The sequence below is a fragment of the Terrapene carolina genome, unplaced genomic scaffold, assembly GCF_002925995.2.
Source record: "Terrapene carolina triunguis isolate 2854851 unplaced genomic scaffold, T_m_triunguis-2.0 Scaffold66, whole genome shotgun sequence".
Classification (NCBI taxonomy): domain Eukaryota; kingdom Metazoa; phylum Chordata; order Testudines; family Emydidae; genus Terrapene; species Terrapene triunguis.
The window spans coordinates 84646710-84669030 of record NW_020664417.1 but is presented as its reverse complement, the minus strand read 5'-3'; the positions used below and the strand labels follow the sequence as shown (position 1 = coordinate 84669030).

The following is a 22321-nucleotide window of genomic DNA, read 5'->3' as shown; positions in this document are numbered from 1 at the left end:
AAATGACCTGTGAAGTTTTTAAAAATGATTTCTTTACAAATGTGACAAACAGGTACTCTTGCACAAAAGTGGGGTCAGATTGTGCAGAAGAGAAGTAGCAATATTTTCTCAAACTCTGACCAGCACTTAAATGCTCATGATGCAAAAATGAGCTGGTGTTCATAGTAGATAGTACAGATCTTCATAATAGGATTGACCTTCTCCTTTCTTGCAAGCTCCCAATAGTGATATAGCTAAGATTGTTGATGTCTAAGTGGTCATCATCAAGCTTCAGAGTGAACACTATATTCAGAAGAATTGAAGAGTTCCCATTTCCCTTAAAGCTCTTGCTTCAGGCTGTCTGCATGTTTGGGCTGATATTATTGCATTGGTTTAGACTTGTTCAGTTTTTGACAGTCATCTTTGCAATCATAAAGACTGGAGTCTTAAGCTTTTTTAAATTCATAGATATTAAAACCAGAAAGGACTATTAGGATCATAGTCTGACCTTCTGCATTACCCAGGCCATAGACTCTCACCCAATAATTTCTGCATCAAGCCTCTACAGATGCGCCCCGACTTATGCAAGCGTTCCATTCCGGAGCACCTTGTGTAAGTTGAATTTTGCGTAAGTCGGGAATGTATACCTGACAATTACACCACCCAAAAAAAAAAAAAAAGCTTACGGAACTTACAGAGCTTTTTCCGTAAGTGTGGATTTGCGTGAGTCGGGTCTTGTGTAACCCGGGGAGCGTCTGTAACTTCTATTTGAGCTGTAGCATATCTTTTAGAAAGATAGTCAATCTTGATTTACAACTTTAAGAGATGATGAATACAAAATATCCATAAGTAATTAAATAAAATTTAAATCCTAAAGCCCAAGATTCCGCCTTCAGGGAAAAGTACCAATTTGGTAAGCTGCTGAGCTGGATGATCCCACTTATCCCACTTTACAGATGCAGATATGCCAAATAGATACGTCCTTCACTGATAGTTTTTAACTCTTACGTATCTTTTATTTCCTCCTTTCAGTGTTCAGTATGCTCTCTTAGCACATAACCATTTCTCTGATGTACTCTGATTGTGAACTCTGGAAATGAACAGTTAAGTTTGGACAGTTAAGGTCGTACAGAGTTCTTTTCAACATGAGTTGCAATCTAAAATTGTCAAAGGCTTTCATATTTTCTTGGTACAGTAACTCCTTGCTTAACATTGTAGTTATGTTCCTGAAAAATGCTACTTTTTAAGCGAAACGATGTTAAGCAAATCCAATTTCCCCATAAGAATTAATGTAAAAAGACTATATTTTATATGTACACTGCCCACCCCCCCACAGTATAAGTTTTAAACAAACAATTTATTACTATACACAGCAATGATGATTGTGACGCTTGGTTGAGGAGGTGAAGTAAGAGGGTGGGATATTTCCCAGGGATAAATGATGCTAAATGATGAACTAGTACTCGGCTGAGCCCTCAAGGGTTAACACATTGTTATTAATGTGGCCTCACACTCTACAAGGCAACCCGAATGGAGGGAGAGGAGACAGCATGGCAGAGAGAGACAGAGACACACAGCCTGTGTGAGAGAGAGAGAGACGAGCATTGCACCTTTAAGTACCCTGACCCCACTCTAAGTACATTGCCTTTTTAAGTAGATCATCAAGTTGAGATAGCAGCTGCTGCCAGCAAACTCCCTCCATCCTGAGCCCTGGCTCCCAGGAGCAGCTCCAAGGACAGGAGCAGCATACACAGTGGTGGGAGGGACAGCCTACTGCCCTGCAATTGGTAGCCTGCTCGGCTGCTGCACAGGGAACTTAGGGGAGCGGGGAGCTGATGGGTGGGCTTCTGGTTCACCCTGGTTCCAAGCCCCCACCCACTAGCTCCAACTGGCTGCTCTTTCTGGAAGCAGTGGACAAAGCAGGCAGCTACCAAACAACGTTATAAGGGAGTATTGTGCAACTTAAAATGAGCATGTTCTCTAATTGATCAGCAACGAAACAACGTTAACCAGGACAAAGTTAAGTGAGGAGTTACTGTACCTGCTTTGGAAATCCAGTACATATATCTTTAGTGAGGTTTAGTGATGCTTAATGCATATATAAAGTGCCTCTGAAAGGCATATTATACTGTAAGTTGATAATTATGTAAACAATGAACTTGGAAATACCCAGAGGCCACCTGGTATTTAGCAAACAGGTTAAGAATTAACCATTTTAGATGCAATCTCTCCTTAGACCTGTTCATTCAGAACAGAATTTTATGATGGTATTGCACCAAGTGTAACTGAAGTTAGAATTTGTCCTGCTGAATCTTATTGCTGATTCCATTTGCTGTGGAAATCATGTTCAGTCATCATGGAACCCTGCAATGCCATTTCTAGTCACTTTTTATTGTAAAACCATAGTGTAAAATACAAATGCATTTTAAAAACCAGTGTTTGAAAAAGTTTTTATTTATCTGCCAAAACCCGAGTTCAGGGTTTGGAATCTTCTCTGCAAAAGCTAATCAAAACACAGTTATCTAAAATTGTACTTCCTACATTGTCATAAGCTTTCCCCCGGAAGTGCGGAACACTGAACTTGGGTTTTGGCAGGTAAGCAAAAGAGAGACTGCTTCACAAGTATTGTTTAAAAATATTTATTTTAAACACACACATTAATGTAATGATTTGGCCTTTAAAAATATTTGAGTGTGTTTATTTTTAACAAATCTATGGAAAATTTGATACCATGGCAATAATAAAGCAGAGTATTAGTGTATAAATCTAAATCTGTTATAGGTTTAGACAAGTAAGGAGAGAAGTTAGACTTAAACATATATACAGTAGGATTTTGAAATCCAAATAAGTGATGGACTGACAATTCTGAAAGTGGTCATATCCTAAATGATCAGATGAGCCGGGCTTGCCTTTTTTGTGTTAAATTTGTTATCTTTGGGCTGTGGGCTTTTTCTTCCTGTTGTCTTTGTTTATGGAGTTTCCTGCCATATGAAATCCAAGAACGCTATCTCTTGTTTTCTTGAAGATGTGTCATTTTAATTTGGTATTTTGTTAGACATTTTAACTGCTTTCAGACTTACGTGTTTTTTTTAATTTATAGACTGCTTTTTATTTGCATTGTATTAGAGGGTTGATGTCATAAAAATCGTGAGGTGTGTTTCTAGCTAGTTTGTTGTTGGGATGGGAATTGAGGTGTCACTTTGTCTTTCTGCATGCTTATTTAATTTTTGTAAGTCTGGGATTTGCTGTAAGTAGAAGAGGACCTTTTCAGGTCCTTTTAATATTTTAAAGAGAAATATTAAATTATGATAAAAATTTGTTTCATAATTATATGGTTGGATCTTAGACTTTTATAAATTAAAGACGAGTCATTTCCTGGCCAGTGCAGGATAGGAATGTTAAAGGTAACTTACTCAATCAGCATATTGTTTGTGTATTTATTTTCATATTATAGTCTAAGCAGCTAAAATTTCTTGACAGCTTAATTCTTATCTTTCACTTTAACGATTTACATGGCATTTTGCAGCCAGAAAATTAAGTTACCTTCTGATAGTATAGCTGTGAAATGTTTTTTGCTACCTTTTGGTGGTGGTCTCTTTGCATTAATTAAATAAGCAGCAGGTTCATAACATTAGTATCAGGGATTGGATTTTTAAAAAAAACAACTCATTTTCATTAGACTTTGAGTTAGAATTAAGGGATAAAATGAAAGTATCTTGAAGAGGTCCAGCCCTATGTTTTGTGGTGCCCAGTGGGATCACTGCTAGACTTCCATTACCCACATACTGCATCTGAGGTCATCAGAGGGTTTGGCAGCTGGACAGTTTAGGTCAAGCTGGGGCCTTAAAAGGGGATGGTGGAGGTTGATAGCAGCTGGGATGGAGGATCAGTTTGCCTCACACCAATGAGAGAGGCCCAAGCTGTAGTACAGAGGCAGGCTCTAATCTAAGTCAGGCCTGTGAGCTATCAAGATCACAATTTTGCATCTTGGAAAAATGAGGAGTCTGAGAAGTGTGGGGCCAGCACATAGCTGCACGCTTATGCTAACATGCATCAGACTGACTTTGGTTTGTGAATTACTAACATTGCATGTTTGTGCTCTGACTTGTGCACGCAAAGTTAGTCTACTCTAAAAGTCCACTCCTTGTATATCTTAGGTTCTAGAGGGTACTGAAAGCCAGTATTCTGGAATGCAGATTGGACAGCTGCAAGATGAGGAAGATGAAACTGCAAATGTTCTCCATGATGAATCCTCAGATCCTTTCAGAAATTCTTCCCTTGGTATGTTGATAAATAGGAAAAATCAATTACAAAAATAGTAGCATCTTTCATCTGCAAATGCAAAGTGCTCCACTTAGGAAGGAAAAATCCGTTTCACACATACAGAATGGGAAGAGACTGTCTAGGAAGGAGTACGGCAGAAAGGGATCTAGGGGTTATAGTGGACCACAAGCTAAATAGGAGTCAACAGTGTGATGCTGTTGCAAAAAAAGCAAACATGATTCTGGGATGTATTAACAGGTGTGTTGTGAGCAAGACCCGAGAAGTCATTCTTCCGCTCTACTCTGCGCTGGTTAGGCCTCAACTGGAGTATTGTGTCCAGTTCTGGGCACCACATTTCAAGAAAGATGTGGAGAAATTGGAGAGGGTCCAGAGAAGAACAAGAATGATTAAAGGTCTTGAGAACATGACCTATGAAGGAAGGCTGAAAGAATTGGGTTTGTTTAGTTTGGAAAAGAGAAGACTGAGATAGCAGTTTTCAGATATCTAAAAGGGTGTCATAAGGAGGAGGGAGAAAACTTGTTCACCTTAGCCTCTAAGGATAGAACAAGAAGCAATGGGCTTAAACTGCAGCAAGGGATATTAGGAAAAAGTTCCTAACTGTCAGGGTGGTTAAACACTAGAATAAATTGCCTAGGGAGGTTGTGGAATCTCCGTCTCTGGAGATATTTAAGAGTAGGTTAGATAAATGTCTATCAGGGATGGTTTAGACAGTATTTGGTCCTGCCATGCGGGCAGGGGACTGGACTCGATGACCTCTCGAGGTCCCTTCCAGTCCTAGAATCTATGAATCTGATTTCCAGCAAAACTGATTATCTATTTTATGTCTACCAGAAACAAATATAACAACTTTCAGATGAATAAGATGAATGTATAAGATGAATCTTTCCTATTTTCATTTCTTTAACAAATCATTTTACTTGTTAGTTCTAGGCTACTTTTTTTAACTGTCTGGTAATAAACTTCAGTTAAAAGTGTGTGATCTGCATTTAGCTTAATTTACATCTTAAATAATGTGCTATGTATTGCGTTTTTCTGAAGCCCTTCAGCAGCCACACTTATTGAAAAACATGGGCCATAGCAGGCAGCCTTCTGACAGCAGTGTAGATAGATTCATGGCAAAAGAAGAAGCAGTAGAATCTGTTGATCATGAGATTAAGGTAAGACATTCTCTCACTCGAGGTGGGTTTTTAAGTTAGGTGTTCGTTAAATTTTCAAAACCAGCATACATGAAACAACTAATGGAATTCTGCTTTATAAGCAGATAATTTGGTAATCTGTACAATAGTAGGTATACTTTACAGTATATGTTCCAGCTTAAAAAAAGTGCATTCCAGTCATCAACATTCTAACTTGTAATTAAAACTTCCTAGATCACATAAATACACTATCTTGAAAACTTACATAAACAAAAGACGGTATACTATTAGGCAGACATAAATAGACAAGTCATGCAATTAAGGGTGTCAGAACTGCAGAGAGAAAAAGAACTCCCTCTTGCTGTGTGCATGAAGAGTAGCAAAGGGACATGTAATGAATTTTTCATCTGCTGCTCAAATATCATTGAACTGACCATCATCTGCGATGAACAAATACAGCAAAGAACTTCCAAGGAGTTCAAGTTGAATGCAATGAGTTTTATATGGAAAAGAAATTTTTTTTTAATCCCCAACACTGAAAAGGTATGCCAGATTCTCTCTCATACAGTTTAAGATAATAAATTTGGCAACTTCCAGAAGGATGTTACTCTTGAGCTTTCCATATTATGTTTCCAGAGAGCATAACTTTGTAACCGAAGGAGCCTCATGGACAGTCTTTTGTCAAACAGCAAGTCTAGATAAATAACAATCTACCAGAACTGTCATATTATAGTTTTTATGGTGAAATTAGAACAATTATAGTGCTGGTGGTGACATCTTTGCAAAAATATTTGGTTTTAGGGCATTCTCACAGAAGATGTATTTAATGTGCCTCTGATTTATTACCAGGATCCTAGTTTTTCGTGATTAAAAAAAAACAAAATTCTCAGATTAACTCCCTCCCCCTCATAAAATCTGTTTTTCCACATTTAAAATAAAATGATGATCTTTAATTTCCATAGCCACAATATAAATAGGTATCACTTGAACACACTGTTTAATTGATATATTCACAATTTTTAAGCTGGCAGCCCAAGCCCCGCCCATTTCCCCTGTTATGCTACTGTACATGATTCTGTTTTTTTCAAAAAATATAAAAACTAAAGATTCTCTGCAAATGCAGATTCTGTGTTTTTCCATGGCAAATAGATTTCTAGGATCCTTGTTTATTACTTAATGTTTCTAAATTGTGTTCCCTCTTATGATTTTTTTAATTTAAACTTAATCTTAAAAGCATACATAAGACCTGTGATTTGCTTTTTGTAACAGCCTTCCAGAATAAAGGGAGATATAGGTCACTACACAGATGGAAATTCTGCTCCTCTGGTTCACTGTGTTCGTCTCCTATCTGCTTCTTTTCTGCTTACTGGGGAGAAAGGAGGTAAGTTGCTGTCAAAAACAGTGATGGCTTATTGTCTGCCTCAATATACAAAACAAAGTGTGATCACTTTATCTAGTTGTGTGACAGCTCTTCATTGACTGAGCGTATTGTTTTTTCATGACAGGACTTTAAAGTATGACAACAGCTTGTAAAGAGCTTTAAAAGGATTTATAGCCTCTTTCGTAATTGCTGAACTTAGTTTTGACCTGCTCGTTCCTGATGAAATTATTATATTACTGTAAACTTGCTAGTCAAATATTAAGTTATTAAAAAAAAGTTATTTAAAGGATGTTTTAAATGGTAAAATAACCAGATAACTTTTTTTAACTCCTTAAGATGGCAATTCTCTAATTCTAATCCGTGGGGAGCCAGCAGATCACATGATAATGCCAGCAGCTCCTCCATTTTACCAGTGGTTTACATGAGTGTCTAGGTTTTGTATAGCATAGTTAAGCCTGGGATACCAGTAAAAGCAGCTAGAAACAAGGAGGTGGAGCTTGCTTAGACTGCTGCTGCATAAGTGGAGGAAATGGGTTTTTCTGTCTTGTACCAGAGCCATCAGCAGGAGTGGAACTGCCTATCAGTGAAGCCACCAGCAGGAAGGAGGGAAGGACTACTTACAAGATCAGAGCCACTAGCCAGGCAGTGTGTCCATAGGAGTAAATGGAGAAGAGACTAGGTGGTTCGGTAGCATATCCTACACAGAAGAGAACCAGGAAGCAAATTCAGGGAGAAAGAAGGACCAGACAGCCTGAGGAGTGTTAGGGGACCAGATAGTGTGGGGAGGGGGGAATAGCATGTGCAGGGGAACAGGGAGATGGATGACTGTTAGTTCCCTTTCCTTCCTGTCTGTAAGGCGCTAAAAGGAACAGTATATGTCTTTTGAAAAGGACCAGACACTGTATTTTACAGTTAAAAATACAAATACTTGAAATTTTCCATTTAAGCAATTGCTGCTGTTGTCACAGGGAAGCTGTGTGACTGCATGGGAGGGAAATCTCTCAAGATGTGGTCCACATTATGTGAAGCTTGTAAAGACCCTATCTTAAAGGGATACAACTTAAATAGAACACACTTTTCTCTGAAAATTCTTTGTCAATGAATGTTACATAGGGATTTCTCTCCCTCCCAGGCTTGCGGCGCCAAACAGCTGATTGGCGCCGCAAGCCTGGGAGATGGGAAAAGTGGAGCGGCGATGGCGTTCTCGGATACTCAAGTTTATAATAATTGAAATATGAGATTTTCCTTTTTATTTTCTTTTTTTCCCCACTTTTCTCTATTTTGGATACTTATGTGGTCCCCCGTTACCATATAGCATCTGAGTGTCTCAGAAACTTTTTTTTTGTCCTCTCCACGCCCTTTTGAGGTAAGAAAGTACTATTATCTCCATTTACAGATGAGAAACTTGGGTACAGAGAGATTAAATGACTTGCCCAAGGTTATGCAGGGAACTGAAGAGGGGTCTCTTAAGTCCCAGGCTAGCATCCCAACCTTAGACTATCCTTCCTTCATTTGTGCAGTTGACAGCATTTTGTGTATAATTAGCTTGGCTGTTTTCTCTGTGTGGATCTTCCATGCTGCAGTGGAGGGAGAAACATTTTTAAAAACACTAAATGTAATTTCTGCAAAAATTGAAGTGGGGACTTAGGCAGGTGTAATACATGAAATTAATTTTAACTCCATTTTTAAAATGGATTAGGTTTTAAGCTGACATTGCCCATTTAAGGGATTGTCATTTTCCTTTTAGCAAATATAGGTATTTCCGTTTTGAAACGTGTGTCTTTGGTTCAAATTCTAGATAACATCTTGTTGCATACCAGCATGTTTATATAATAATACCTAACTCTTAGTACTTTTCATCAGTTGTTCTCTGGGCTTGTCCAGTGTTGATAAGACAGAGGTAAATCTATGGTGCTATAGCCTCTTACGCGCTCACTAGCCATGTGGATCCTGCTACCATGCAATAAAGTGCCATAGTGCACTCTGCTGCAGTAGGTCAAAGAACGTAAGGAATTTTTAGGGTGTACGGAGTCTCTCTATCTCTCTGGCCCAGTGACTATTTATCCAAAGTGGAACAGTTGTTGAAGGAGAGAGTGACACTCTAGTCCAGTGGTTAGGGCACTGGGGAAGTGGGAGACCTTGGGTCCAGTCCCTTTACTCCAGTCACTCTTTCATTATGCAGAGTGGAACAGCTTCAACAGGAGAGACAGAGGGAGTTCCACATCAGAATATCCCATAGGTAGAGCACTGCTTAGAGTAGGGGTTCTCACAACAAATTTTTTGGTGGCCTCAGAGTGTGGCCACCAACTCTTGCTGGTGGCCGCTATGACACTTTTACCTAAAATACTTAACTTTAGGAAAAACAAATAAATATGCACATGTCCATGTCCAAATCATAGTAATTTATTTATGTAGGTTTTTTTTGCAGATTCAGTAGTAAAAATAATGGACAATTGTGTCTATTCTTTGCTGGACCTAAACAGAAAAGAGACACAAATAAGGTGCTTTGCATGTTCTTGTCTTTTGTTGTTGTTTCTTTTGCTTGTTTGGTTTTGTATTTTTTTAGATTTGCTAGCTAGTAAGCCTGCTTCTGTGAACAATGATGTTTGTTGATATCACTTTTCACAGCAGCAGACTTGCTAGCTAGCTGGGAGTCAGTGAAAAATGATATTAACAAACATACAAATATCACTTTTCACAGCAAACTTACTCAGGCCTGGCAAGCCATGAGACAAATTAAGTCTTGGTCGGATGGGTAGGGAGACAGCGGGGACCAAGGGTGATAGGGTGGATGGGTGAGGGACCGGGGGATGGAGCCTGCTGGGTCCTACGGCTGAGGGATGGAGCCCGCGGCCGGAACCTGCCGCCACACAGCCAGTGCCCATGTCCAGAGCCCGCCGCTGAATGGCTGAAGCGTGCCTCCTGCCACCCCAGCGCTGAAGCCCTGAGCTCCACCACCCCCAGGAAGGTGGGGAACTCACAGCAGCTTTCTGCTCCTCCGGCATTTGTGTTTCCAGAGGGGTGATGACCCAACCCCTCTGGGCGGCCCCAAGGGAGGGGGTGCTTAGCTCCCCTCCCAATCACTGCCCAGGAGGCTGTGGCTGCAAGAGAAGCCCTTGGTGGCCACATTTGAGAAACGCTGGGTTAGAGCACTGGTTCTGAAAGGTGTGGGAGACCCCGGTTCAAATGCTTTCTCCCCTCTTTGCCTGAGGAGAGACGTAAGCCTGGGTCTCCCACATCACAAGTGAGTGCTAACCACTGGGGGGAAAGTTACCAGGTGTGTGGACACCATCACAATGTAAAATGGCATAGGCATCCAATTTTAAAGAAGGTTCCTGGCTGTGAATTACGAAGCAGAAACAGGTGCACCTCTGCAGTCAGGCGCCCATCTCTGAGAGAGGAATGGAGTTTAGCACATTCCCCTTTCCTCAGCATCTCCTATTGGGTAGCTTAGGCGGGGAGCCACCTAGCATGCTCGCTTTTATGAATTGCAGTCTTAGGAGCCTATATCTTGCCATTCATTGTATAGGGAGCCTGGGCACCTAACTCAGGCTTTGTGGATCACATTGTGGTTTCTGTGATTTTTTTCCTAAGAGCCCAGATTCCTTTTATGCATTCAGCCTTAAGTGACTTGTCAAGGTCCCATAGGAAGCCTGTGGCAGAGTAGGGAATTGAACCCACGTTTTCAAAGTCTTAGACTGATGCCCTAAGCACTGGCCTATCCTTACTGTTTAAATTAACACCATAATTGGGGTTGAATGGTTGCTGCCAAATAATCTCTCTTATAAAGTCTCACAGCAACAGTGGCCATTGTGGTGGGTTTCTCTCCGCCCCCCCCTCCCCCCCTCAGCCCCCCAGGTATGAGTGTGTAATTCCTACTGACTTAATTGAAGTCGAGCACAAGGAGTAAAAGGAGATATTCCTCCCTGCCTCCCCCACCACACCTTTGTTACATGCCATACAGCCATACTACTGTCAGCTGTATTCTCATAAGTTCTCTTATAAGCTTAGTGGGGAGACTGGAAGGGGAAGTCTTCAAGGAAAACCTAGGGTGCTCTTGGAGGTGGTGTTTATAATTTATAGCAGGGGTCGGCAACCTTTCAGAAAGTGGTGTGCCGAGTCTTCATTTATTCACTCATAATTAAGGTTTCTCATCCCAGTAATACATTTTAACATTTTTAGAAGGTCTCTTTCTATAAGCCTATAATATATAACTAAACTATTGTTGCATGTAAAGTAAATAAGGTTTTTAAAATGTTTAAGAAGCTTCATTTAAAATTAAATTAAAATGCAGAGCTCCCCGGGCCGGTGGCCAGGACCCGGACAGTGTAAGTGCCTCTGAAAATCAGCTTGTGTGCTGCCTTTGGCACACGTGCCATAGGTTGCCTACCCCTGATTTTATAGCAAATTTCCTCTCAAGATATCAAAGCACTTTACAAATAAACAAACAGTTTATGCATCTGTGAAATCAGCATACTTACCTCAAAAGAGTGATATGAGGCTGAAGTTATTCACCCAAAGTCTCACACTGTCTTTGGCAAATCTAAGTACTATTTCCCAGGCTCTTGATTTCCATACCTTTGCACTTAAAAAACTAAACCCAGACCTTCCTCCTATGCTCTGCCTGGGAGGAACTGGTTCATGAGGGATACCTTATTTTCATTTTGTTCTTGAGCATCCTATGGACTCCAGAAATAAGACCTAGCTCCTGCCCTGAAAAGCTTATAATCTAGTTGTGGCTATAAACGTTAATAATTTAGGCTACAATTTAGTCATGGGAGTCACAGAATCCGTGACTTCCAAAGACCTCTGTGACTTCAGCCCTGGCGGCTGGGAGCTGCAGGGTCCAGCAGCCTCTCGCAGTGACAGGTAGCTGTGAGGTACCCCGCCACCTAAGGCAGCGGGGCCCCCAAGCTCCCAGCTGCCGTGGGCAGGCAGTGGACCCTGCAGTTCCCTGGCGGCGGCATGGGGGACCAGCAGCTCCGCGGCTGCCAGTGGCAGAATGGGGGACCTCTGCGGCTCCCCAGCCGCTGGCGGCTGCTGCTGCTGCTGGTCATAGGTGGACCCCAGCGGCTCCCTGCCACCGCGGGGGGGGTAGGGAACCCTGCAGCTGGTGGTGGTGTGGGAGCCTGAAGCTCACAACCACCCAGCATCTGCCCAGCCCCTTCCCATTTTATCATGGATATTTTTAGTAAAAGTCAGGGACAGGTCACGGACTTCCGTGGATTTTTCTTTATTGTCCATGACCTGACCGTGACTTTTACTAAAAGTATCTGTGATAAAATCTTAGCCTTATTAATAATCACTAGTGCCACTCTGCTCTCTGTCAGAACCTAAACCAATACCCCGACATTATATGAGGGATGTTTTTAGAGGTGCCCACTTTCAGATGAAATGTAACACACAATTACTGATTATTTATGGATAGTAAAACCTCCGTAGCACTTCTGCAAGGGTAGGAGAGTTTCTCAACCTCACTGTCCCACTCACATTCCAATTTGGGTAAATAATTTCTGCCCAGTGGAAATTTTCCTTACAGTTTCAGTTGGATGTGGCTGTGTTAGACCTGAGTGACTGACTTGTTTTTCCTCATTCTTGAGCTCTTGTTAGCTTGACCTTGAAATGTAAGAATACTAACAAAGGCAAAAGGAATCTTTCCTCACCCACATTTGCTTATTACCATAGCACTTAGGAGCCCTAGTCATGGACCAGGACTTCATTGGGTGCTGCACTAACTCAGAACAAAATGGCAGTCCTTGCCCCAATGAGCTTACGGACTAAATATATGACAAGAGATACCAGATGAATACAGACTGACGTGGAAGTACCAGGAAAAGTTGAGATAAACCTTGTCAGCATGACATGTAGTGGTCCCTGCACACAAGTGGTCCCTGGTAACAAACCTAATGGTTGTCAAGTTTTTTGTAGACATCACAGGAAAGGAGAGTTTTGAGGTGGGTAATGAGGTAGCTTTGCAGATGCTTATGGGAAGCAACTCCCAAGTGTGTAGAGCAGCATGGGAGAAAGCACAGCAGTGGTTGTTTGAAAATTTAACAGGTGAACAGTACAGGCTGGCATCATGAGCTGATTGAAAGTGAGCATCGACAGCAAGTAAGAGATGATAGGTAGTGTGTATATTGATAGTGGAAGGCCTTGAAAGTGAATTAAAACAGTTAATGTTTGAGGAGATGGAGAAGAGAGCTAATGAAGGGATTCAAAGAGGGGTGACGTGATCAAAGCAAACAGTCTAGGACAGGGGTAGGCATCCTATGGCACGTGTGCTGAAGGCGGCACGCGAGCTGATTTTCAGTGGCACACTCACTGCCCGGGTCCTGGCCACCGATCTGGGGGGCTCTCATTTTAATTTAATTTTAAATGAAGCTTCTTAAACATTTAAAACCCCTTATTTACTTTACATACAACAATAGTTTAGTTATATATTATAGACTTATAGAAAGAGACCTTCTAAAAACGTTAAAATTACTGGCACGCGAAACCTTAAATTAGAGTGAATAAATGAAGACTCGGCACACCACTTCTGAAAGGTTGCCTACCCCTGGTCTAGGAAAATGATCTTTGCAGCAGCATTCTGAATGGATATGAGTGGAGTAAGATTGCATTTGTCAAGGCCAGAGGCGAGATGAGAGCTTTGACTAGCGTTTTAGTTGCATGGCTGGATAAGAGAGGCCATATTTTAGAGAAGTTGCGCAGAAAGAATCAGCAGTATTTAGATATAGACTGGATGGGAGCACCTAAAGAGAGATGGTGCCAAGATTACAGGCTTGGGTGACAAGCAGACATTCTTTCATTTTTATGCCTTTAGTAAAAATTCTTACGGGTTTCTTAATTTCCTGTACAAATTAACACAGTTTAGATAATCTAGAATACTGTATTTTGAAACAGCAATTATTTTGCCTTTGGAATCACTGTGCTGCAATAAAATGTCAGGGAGCTATTTTCAAAAACACTTTCTGGCTCAGTATGCCCATCCCTTCTTTTTACGTGGATTTTGTCTGCTTCTGCAGTGGGGATAGCTGTAGTTTTAAAACTTAGATAAGCATGTCACACTAGGATTTGGTATATTCTTCCCATATTAAACTATGTAATATTGTGCACTGCTAATGTAGCTACCACATTCTTAGTGGATGGAGAAAGCCAATGTTTAGCAATTGGAAATTTTTTAGGAGGAAGGTGCTATATAAATGATTAATCAACTAGATGCAATTATTGGGTCTGCATTAATACCTTGTCAAAATATTTATCCAGGTTAAGTTGTAACAGGATATTAATTTTGTATGCTTTTGCTCTTTAACAATTGCAAGTAGTTACTTATGTTCAGCATTTTTCTTTTTTTTTCTTTTTTACAGCTTTAGTTCCTGATAGGGATGTGAGGGTCAGTGTAAAAGCATTGGCAGTAAGTTGTGTTGGAGCAGCTGTTGCCCTTCATCCTGAATCTTTCTTCAGCAAACTGTATAAGACACCTCTTGAAACCATAGGAGAAGAGTATGGTATGTTGAGGTTTACATTATAGTTCCCTACTCTTTTGTGAAACATTTTAACTTGTTGACTTTTGAATACATAATTCAATGTCCAGTTCAGTTCTTTTGTGTACACAGAGCTCACGTATACTAGCCATGTCACATCAGTTTAAGTATTACTCTATTAAGTGCACATTAGTGCTGTCTTAGGCTAGGTCTACACTACAGCGGACTTCCGACCTAAGATACGCAACTTCAGCTACGTGAATACCGTAGCTGAAGTTGCGTATTTTAGGTCGGCTTACCTGGCGGTGAGGACGCGGGAAAGTCGACCGCTGCCGCCGACTCCGCTACCGCCTCTTGTCGAGGTGGAGTTCCGGAGTCGACGGTAGAGCCATCAGGGATCGATTTTACCGCGTCCTCACGAGACGCGGTAAGTCGATCCCCGATAAACCGATTGCTACCCGCCGGATCGGCGGGTAGTGAAGACGTAGCCTTAAACTATTTCAGTTACAATGCCCACATTTCCCACTTGGCTATGAGAAACAATGGACACCGAGAATTTGCAGCAGTACCAGTGCACTATGGGATAGTAGCAGGAGAACTAATGAAATCATTTTTGCTTGTCTGCAGCTATGCTGGCACTGAACCAATTAGTTTAACCAGTTTCAAATATGCTAATGGTAATCTGTTCTAAATGATTAGCCCCTTTCACAACTGTTTGTAAACCATTTGGTGTGTCTGTGTGGATGCAGAGTGTTCTACAAATGTTCTAGGGTTTTTAACAGGTTTTAATTTTTCTAAGCGTCAACCAAGCCTGAGTGTTACACTTCAGGAATCCTGTTTTAGATCTCACCTTTACTACACCCAATGCAAAATTATATGTCTAGGAACAAAGAATATAGATCAGACTTAGGATGGGGGACTGTATCCTGCAAAAATAGTGACTCTGCAAAGAAGTTAGGGGTCTTGGTTGATAACCAGTTTAAAATGAGCTCCCAGTAAGATGCAGTGGCTAAGAGGGCTGATGCTACCCTTTGATGTTTAAATGTGAATATCAAATGGTATTACCTCTGTATGCAGCGTTAATGAGACCATTGCTGAAAATGCTATCTCCAGTTTTGGTACCTACACTTTAAGAAAGGATGCTGAAAAATTAGAAAGGGATCAGAAAAGACCTACAAGAAATATGTGAGATCTGGAAAACATGCCTTATAGTGAAAGACTTAAGCTCAATCTCTTTAGTTTATCAAAGAGGAGTTTAAGGGTTAGGTGATATGATCATAGTCTAAGTACCTACATGGGGGAAAAAGATTTCTGATGATGATTTTGGACTTTTTAATCTGGGAGACAAAAGCATAACCAGAGCCAATGGCTGAAAGTTGAGGCTACACAAATTCAGACAGAATATAGGATACAAATTTTTAATGGTGTAATTAATCAGTGGAATGACTTACCTAGGGACGTCATGGATTCTGCTCCACTTGAAGTTTTAAACCATGATAGGATGTCTTTCTAGGGGTACTCTAGCCAGCCAGAAGTCAGGGGTTTGATACAGGAGTTGGGTGAAATGCTATGGCCTCTGTTATGTAGAAGGTCAGACTAGATCATAATTGTGGTATTTGTATTTTTTGAAAAGTTTGTTTCTGCAGCCTACTGTCTCTCACCAGTCTGGGTATCTGGACTGCGCTCCTCTATCTGTAGCTAACGGACGCGGGTCAGTGTTCTGGTGCTGTGTGGTCTGGTCACACTGCCTCTGCTCCTGCTTACTGCCAGATTGTCTGTCTCTGCAGCAGCAGACAATGGTGTTTATTTTGCTGCCTCCCTTAATCCTTCTATTTTAACTTTACTGCCCAGTTTTTTGGGTAGTGGAGAGCTATTCCTCCTCCTCCTTGGGTTGGTTAACCCCTTAGGGGTTCAGTCCTCCTTGAGCCTCCACTGCAGCATCTCTGTTAAGGCTCCTCTGCCCCTTACAGGCATAGTAATGCAGCAAAGAAAGCACTGGAGCAAATCCAGGCAGTGCTCTATATGTGAGGTAGCCTTCCCAGGCTCAGCAGATGGAGAGTTGTGCTCAGCCTGCACCCAGCCTTCCACCCCTAACTCTGTTAGGTCTTGGGGCAATGAGTCGGATAGGTCCCTGCCCACTGAGGCAGCTGTAACTCCAACTGGAGAAAAATGGATCAGGAACCCCAGTGCAGAGCAGGAAGAGGTTCCAAAAGCAAGGACCCTGACCACTTGACTCAGGGGTTAAGTCCTAGGGGACCTCTGCAGAAGAAAGAAGGGAAGCCCGTGGGGCCATAAATCCCCCCATTCCAAGTCTTAAAGTGGGTCCTGAGCACCCTGAGGAAAGAAGCTGGGTTTCTAATCAGCCCCTTCCCTCCTTCCAACCAGGAAGACTCTGACAATGAATTCCTTCCCTCCCCCTGGGACCCTGTGGGCGAGGGTTCTGAGACAGACCGCTGAAGAGGGTTCCAGGCCCTAAGAAAGGCAAGCCGCAAAAGGCCTCACCAAAGTGCAGTAGAACTTCTACACTCTCAAAGTGTGCAAAAAGGTTAAAAAAAAAAAAAAAAAAAAGGTGAAAAGCTAAAGTGGGAAAGACAAAGCACCAAATATGCAGGAGAGGGGAGTCTTCCGTCTCCCCTCCCTCTCCTCAACTGAGGAAGATGAGCTGTCTGGCTCTGAAATCTGAGTAGGCTCCAGTGAGTAAGCCTCAGAGTAAATTTATCTATTTCAAAATCCTCCCCTGATGCTGCAGTACCCCTTTGCTCCTCCTTTGAGGAAGTGATTAGGGATGAATGGAGCAAGCCTGATAAGGGCGAGCGTGTTAACAAGAACAACCTTACTCTATAACATTCAGGAACCAAAGGGTTGTAGGTTGATGTCGCTGTTGTGTCCCTCTCCAGGGATAAGGTTATTCCCTCAGAAGGTGAGTTCTTCCCTGAAGAGCCCACAGATAGAAAAATGGAGGCTGCTCTCAAAAAGGGCTTTGAACCCTCCTTGGTTTCTTTAATTTATGGTATTAGCAATAATCTAACCAAATATCTTCATTTGCTCACTAAAGGGCTTTATAATTTATCTTTAAATCACAATGACCTGAAACTTACGGATATGATTTTTTTTTTAAAAGTTGAATACAAATAGTGTAGAGATTCTCTTTCAGATTTTTATCATCTTAAAAAAATACAGATTGGTGCTTTTTAGGTATCTTGTAGTTGGGTAGTGGATTTCAAAATAGCAGATTGGTTGAGGTGGTGAAGTTAGAGGGTGGAAGAGGGAGGGATATTTCCCAGGGAATGCCTTGCTGCTAAATGATGTACTAGCACTCGGAGGGTTAACACGTTGTTGTTAATGTAGCCTGTTGTTAATGCAGTCCTTTGAAGGATTGGTGGTTGTAATTTTTGCAGCTATGCTAGAATATTATAGGATTGGTCTTAGAGACAGAGAAGACTTATTGGATCCTGCAAGGACAAAATATTTATAGATTTAAAGGTCTGAGGGGCCCATTATGACCATTTAGTCTGACCTCCTGCATAGTGCAGAGCATAGAACTTCAAGTAATTTTGTATCAAATCCAATAACTTCTAGTTGAACTAGATTTTTATATATTTTATATATACACCTCTACCCCGATATAACGCTGTCCTCGGGAGCCAAAAATCTTACCGTGTTATATCGAACTTGTTTTGATCCGCCGGAGCGCCCAGCCCCGCCCCCCCCGGAGCGCTGCTTTACCGCGTTATATCCGAATTCGTGTTATATCGGATCGCGTTATATCGGGGTAGAGGTATATAATTTTTTCTTTAAAAAAACCTCCCAATCTTGATTTAAAGATTCCCAGTAATGGAATAAATTGTTCGAGTGGTCTTCTAACACATTACCTGTTCTATACTATGTTAGATATTAATTGGGCCGCAAGTATCATTCCAAAAGTGCTGCTTCATTATGAATTTAGTGAATGCTTGGATGATAGAAAATAGTAACATGCTTTTATTTTATTTGTTTTTGATGAAGCTTTGTGCCTCGTTTATTATAGCTGATTTACTGCAGTCTGTTTTACATTTGTTGTAAGGAATGAAATGTCAATAGAAGACTTGTTAAATCCTAGAATTAGTATTTTTAAAATAAAGTAGTTGTAACTTATTTTCTCAGAAGAGCAGTATGTATCGGATGTTTTGAACTATATTGATCATGGAGATCCCCAGATTAGAGGAGCTACTGCCATTCTTTGTGGAACCATTGTCTACTCCATTCTCAATAAATCACGTTTTGATGTGGAAAACTGGCTAGCAAATGTCAGAAGTTCAACAGGTAACATGTAAAGTAAATAAGGTTTTTAAAATGTTTAAGAAGCTTCATTTAAAATTAAATTAAAATGCAGAGCTCCCCGGGCCGGTGGCCAGGACCCGGACAGTGTAAGTGCCTCTGAAAATCAGCTTGTGTGCTGCCTTTGGCACACGTGCCATAGGTTGCCTTGTGCGTTATTTTGAGGGGGTTGTTATGGTGCATGTAGTGAAAACTTGGCCCTTATTGTTTCATTATTCTTTCTTTCAGGAAATCTATTTTCTCTGGTAGACTGTATACCTCTCTTACAGAAAACTCTGAAAGATGAATCCTCCGTTACATGCAAACTGGCTTGCGCAGCTGTGAGGGTAAGCAAAATTTCTATTGTTTTTTGCTTATATTACCATAGAGCCCTTGTCATGGACTAGGGCTCTATTGTGCTAGGTGCTGAAAAATCACAGAATAAAAAGATGGTCCCAGCCCCAAAGAGCATACAGTCGAAGTATGAGAGGAGACAAATACCAACTGATGGAAGAATTCAAGGAAATTAGATAATTTTGATTAGCATGATGGGCAGTAGTTATTAATGCACCTAGTGGCCTAACCAGTCTCCAATTTTTTATAAACATCATAGTCAAGGAGAATTCGGAGGATAACGAGAGCACTTTGTAGGGGTTCACTGGGAGCTGCTCCCTAGCATGAGAAAAGTATTTAGTAAGTGGGCAGTGGAGGCTGACATTGGTTGGTTGATAATAGGTGGGAGTTAACATTTTGGTAGTGAAAGAAAGATTGTGGAGAGCCTTGGAAGACAAACAACTTATATTTGATACACTAAAAAGGGGGAAGCCATTTTAGGGATTAAAAGAGAGGGGTGATATGGTTAAAGTGGCAAGTCAGAAGAATGAACTTTGCAGCAGCATTCTGAATGAATATAAGTGGCACAAGATTGCATTTGTCAGGGCCAGTGAAATTGCAGTAATTGAGATGCGAGCAGAGTTTTAGCTGTGTTGGATAGGACAGGTCCCATCTTAAAGATGTTATGTAGAAGATTCTGCAAGATTTATACATACCCTGGATGTGGGGACCTAGCGAGAGAGAGAGAGAGGTCTGAGTCAAAGATAATGCCCAAGCTTGTGGGGAAAGATTAAGAGCTCTGTTTAAACCATGTTGAGCTTGAGTTGATGGCTACATACCCATGAAGAAACATCAGAGACAAGCAGAAATTTTTAGGTTAGACAGAAGGAGACAGGTTTGGAGTAGTGGTAGATTTCTAAGTTGTCAGCATAGAGATGGTAGTTGAATTTGTGTTTGTGGGTCTCATTACCTAGAGATAAGATGGGGAGGGAGAAGAGGAGGAGACCAAAGAGTCCGTGGAACCCTCACAGAAAGTTGAGTAGGGCACTGATGGAATGATTTGAGAGGTAGGAGAATCAGGAGAGGGCAGAATCACAGAAGCCAAGGGAGGACAAGATTTCAAGAATAGGAATATGGTTCCCTGTGTTGAAGGTGGCTGACAGGTCAAGGAAGATGAGGTTGGAATACTGATTCGGAGCTTTGGCTAAGCAGAGGTCATTAGACTTTGGCGAGAGCAGTTTAATTGGAACACAAGAAGCCGAATTGGCGAGGGTCTGGAATGGAATTGGAGGAGAGGAACTCCGGTCAATGAAATGTAGTCGTTTAAATGTGTGAAAAAGTTCACATTTTGTGGAAGCTGGGCTCTTTACCCTGTAATCCGTGATGATTTTATGTGTGTATGTATGAGGTGGTTGCACTTAAAATTCATTCCATTTTTTAGTGGCATTCCCCATTTTAAATTTAGGCAATTGTTGCTCAAAGTGTGGTGTAGAGTCTTTTAAAACTTTGGAAAATTTAGGAAGGTGTAGGGGTGGCTGGATGTGACTTTGGACACTTAAATTTGGGTAGTCCTCAATTAAGCATATTCTACGATTATAACACTTAGTCCCCTTCAGCATAAGTAATTCAAAGCACTTTACAGCTATTCATTCTCAGAGAGAAGTATATTACTTTTGTAGACCGGTAAAATGAGGCATAGAGGTAGAAGAATCCAGAAAGGTTACATGACTTGCCCAAGAACACATAGTGAGTCAGCACAGAATTGGGGATAAAACCAAGGAGGTATGACTCAGTCTCTTGCTTTGACATTTAAATTTAATATTGCTCCTTCCCCCCCGGTAGGAGTCACTTCACTAGGGAAGAGGTTTTTGAGCAGTTAGAGGTATCCCTCAAGCATCCCTCAAGCCCTGTAGACCGTGGCCCCTCAGGTGCTGTCTTGCTGAGTCTTGAGGTCTCTTGCCAGAGTTTGGAGCCTTCAGACTTTCCTAGCAGCTCACTAAGTTCAGTGCCGAGCCCCTGTAGAGGTGCTCTAGAGTTTCTCTGCTTTGGCCCCTGCAATAGGTTGGTTTTAGGTTTTTATATGTCTAAGCACGGAGTTGGTGCAAGAAGAGACGCTCTCTAAATCAATAAAAGGTAGCATAATAATTAAAAACTTGTGTCTCTACCTTTTTAGCATTGCATCATGAGCTTGTGCAGTAGCAGTTATAGTGAACTAGGTTTACAGTTAATCATCGACCTCCTTACTCTGAAGAATAGTTCTTATTGGCTAGTAAGGACAGAGCTTCTGGAAACTCTTGCTGAGATAGATTTCCGGTAAGTGTGCATATTTCATTAAGTTGTGTTGTAGCTGTGCATACAGTACCTTGTATGGGAAACCTAGCTTGTGAATTTAAATTTGAATAGTTTGAAAAATTAATGAACCTCTTATAAAACAAATCCTCAAGACTGACTAGAAAGCTGCCATTAACACCAGTGTTTACAGGATTGGGCACATTAGCAACTTCTGTGTGTTCTTTTAATCTGCTTGAATCTGTCGTCTAAGAAACTGTGAACAGGTAGATATAGCCCAGTGTTCAAAATAACTGGGGACTCCTGTGAAATCTATTGGAGTCCTAGATGCAGCACAGTTTTTAAGCTCCTTCTGATAGTTTTTGTCAGCTATTTTCCACTTTTCACTTATTCCAAAAAACTGTTTGGGTAAATAATACTGCACTTATGCCCTTGCTTTTACATTCCCTTACTCTCCAAAGGCTTTTTGAGATACAAGTCTTATTTTAAAAAATAAATTAATACAAAATTGCCCCAGCCAGATCCTAGTTGAGCATGTTGGAAGCTTTAGAATGTTGTTTCAATATATTGTCTTTTGAAACAGATTAACAAAAATGTGCTAATTCTGACCTTTTTGCCTAAGTAATTAATAAAAGTAAATTTTAATTCTTTTAAAAATTAATTACACTGTGTAATACTTAGGAAAAATTCTTGTGACTTTAATGATGGTTAGTAACGTGGTTTGTCTTTATCCATTTTACCTATTAAGGTTAGTCAGCTTTTTGGAAGGAAAAGCAGACAATTTGCACAGAGGTGTTCATCATTATACTGGGGTAAGAAGCATTGTTCCCTCTAATTTTTCCCACCCATGTGCGGAATGAATTTTATGTGCACCAATATGGAGGGGATGTGTGACACATCACCTTCATATTGGTGCACATAAAAAAATTAATGTGGTGGGGGTGGTGTGGAAGGGTTCGGAGTGTGGGAGGGGGCTCAGGGTTGGGGCAGAGGGTTGGGATGCGGGCTCTGGGGTGGAGTTGGGGATGAGTGGCTCAGGGCTGGGGCACACTGTTGGAGTGTGGGCTCTGGCGTGGGGCTGGGGATGAGGGGCTCAGGGCTGGGGCAGAAGGTTGGGTGCTGGGGGTGGGGCCAGGGCT

The 22321-nt window shown here is 41.3% G+C and overlaps 1 protein-coding gene across 2 annotated transcripts in view; it reads left to right on the top strand.

The window, feature by feature from the left end:
- Positions 1 to 22321, top strand: part of HTT (huntingtin) — a 193729-nt gene that overhangs the window by 47557 nt on the left and 123851 nt on the right. For both annotated transcript variants that reach the window (XM_024214918.3, XM_024214917.3), the window contains 8 exons: positions 4137 to 4260; positions 5302 to 5420; positions 6669 to 6780; positions 14148 to 14288; positions 18408 to 18566; positions 18810 to 18907; positions 21067 to 21206; positions 21931 to 21994. In XM_024214918.3, coding sequence (XP_024070686.2) covers positions 4137 to 4260; positions 5302 to 5420; positions 6669 to 6780; positions 14148 to 14288; positions 18408 to 18566; positions 18810 to 18907; positions 21067 to 21206; positions 21931 to 21994 — 957 coding nt within the window. The remainder of the gene's footprint in view (positions 1 to 4136; positions 4261 to 5301; positions 5421 to 6668; positions 6781 to 14147; positions 14289 to 18407; positions 18567 to 18809; positions 18908 to 21066; positions 21207 to 21930; positions 21995 to 22321) is intronic.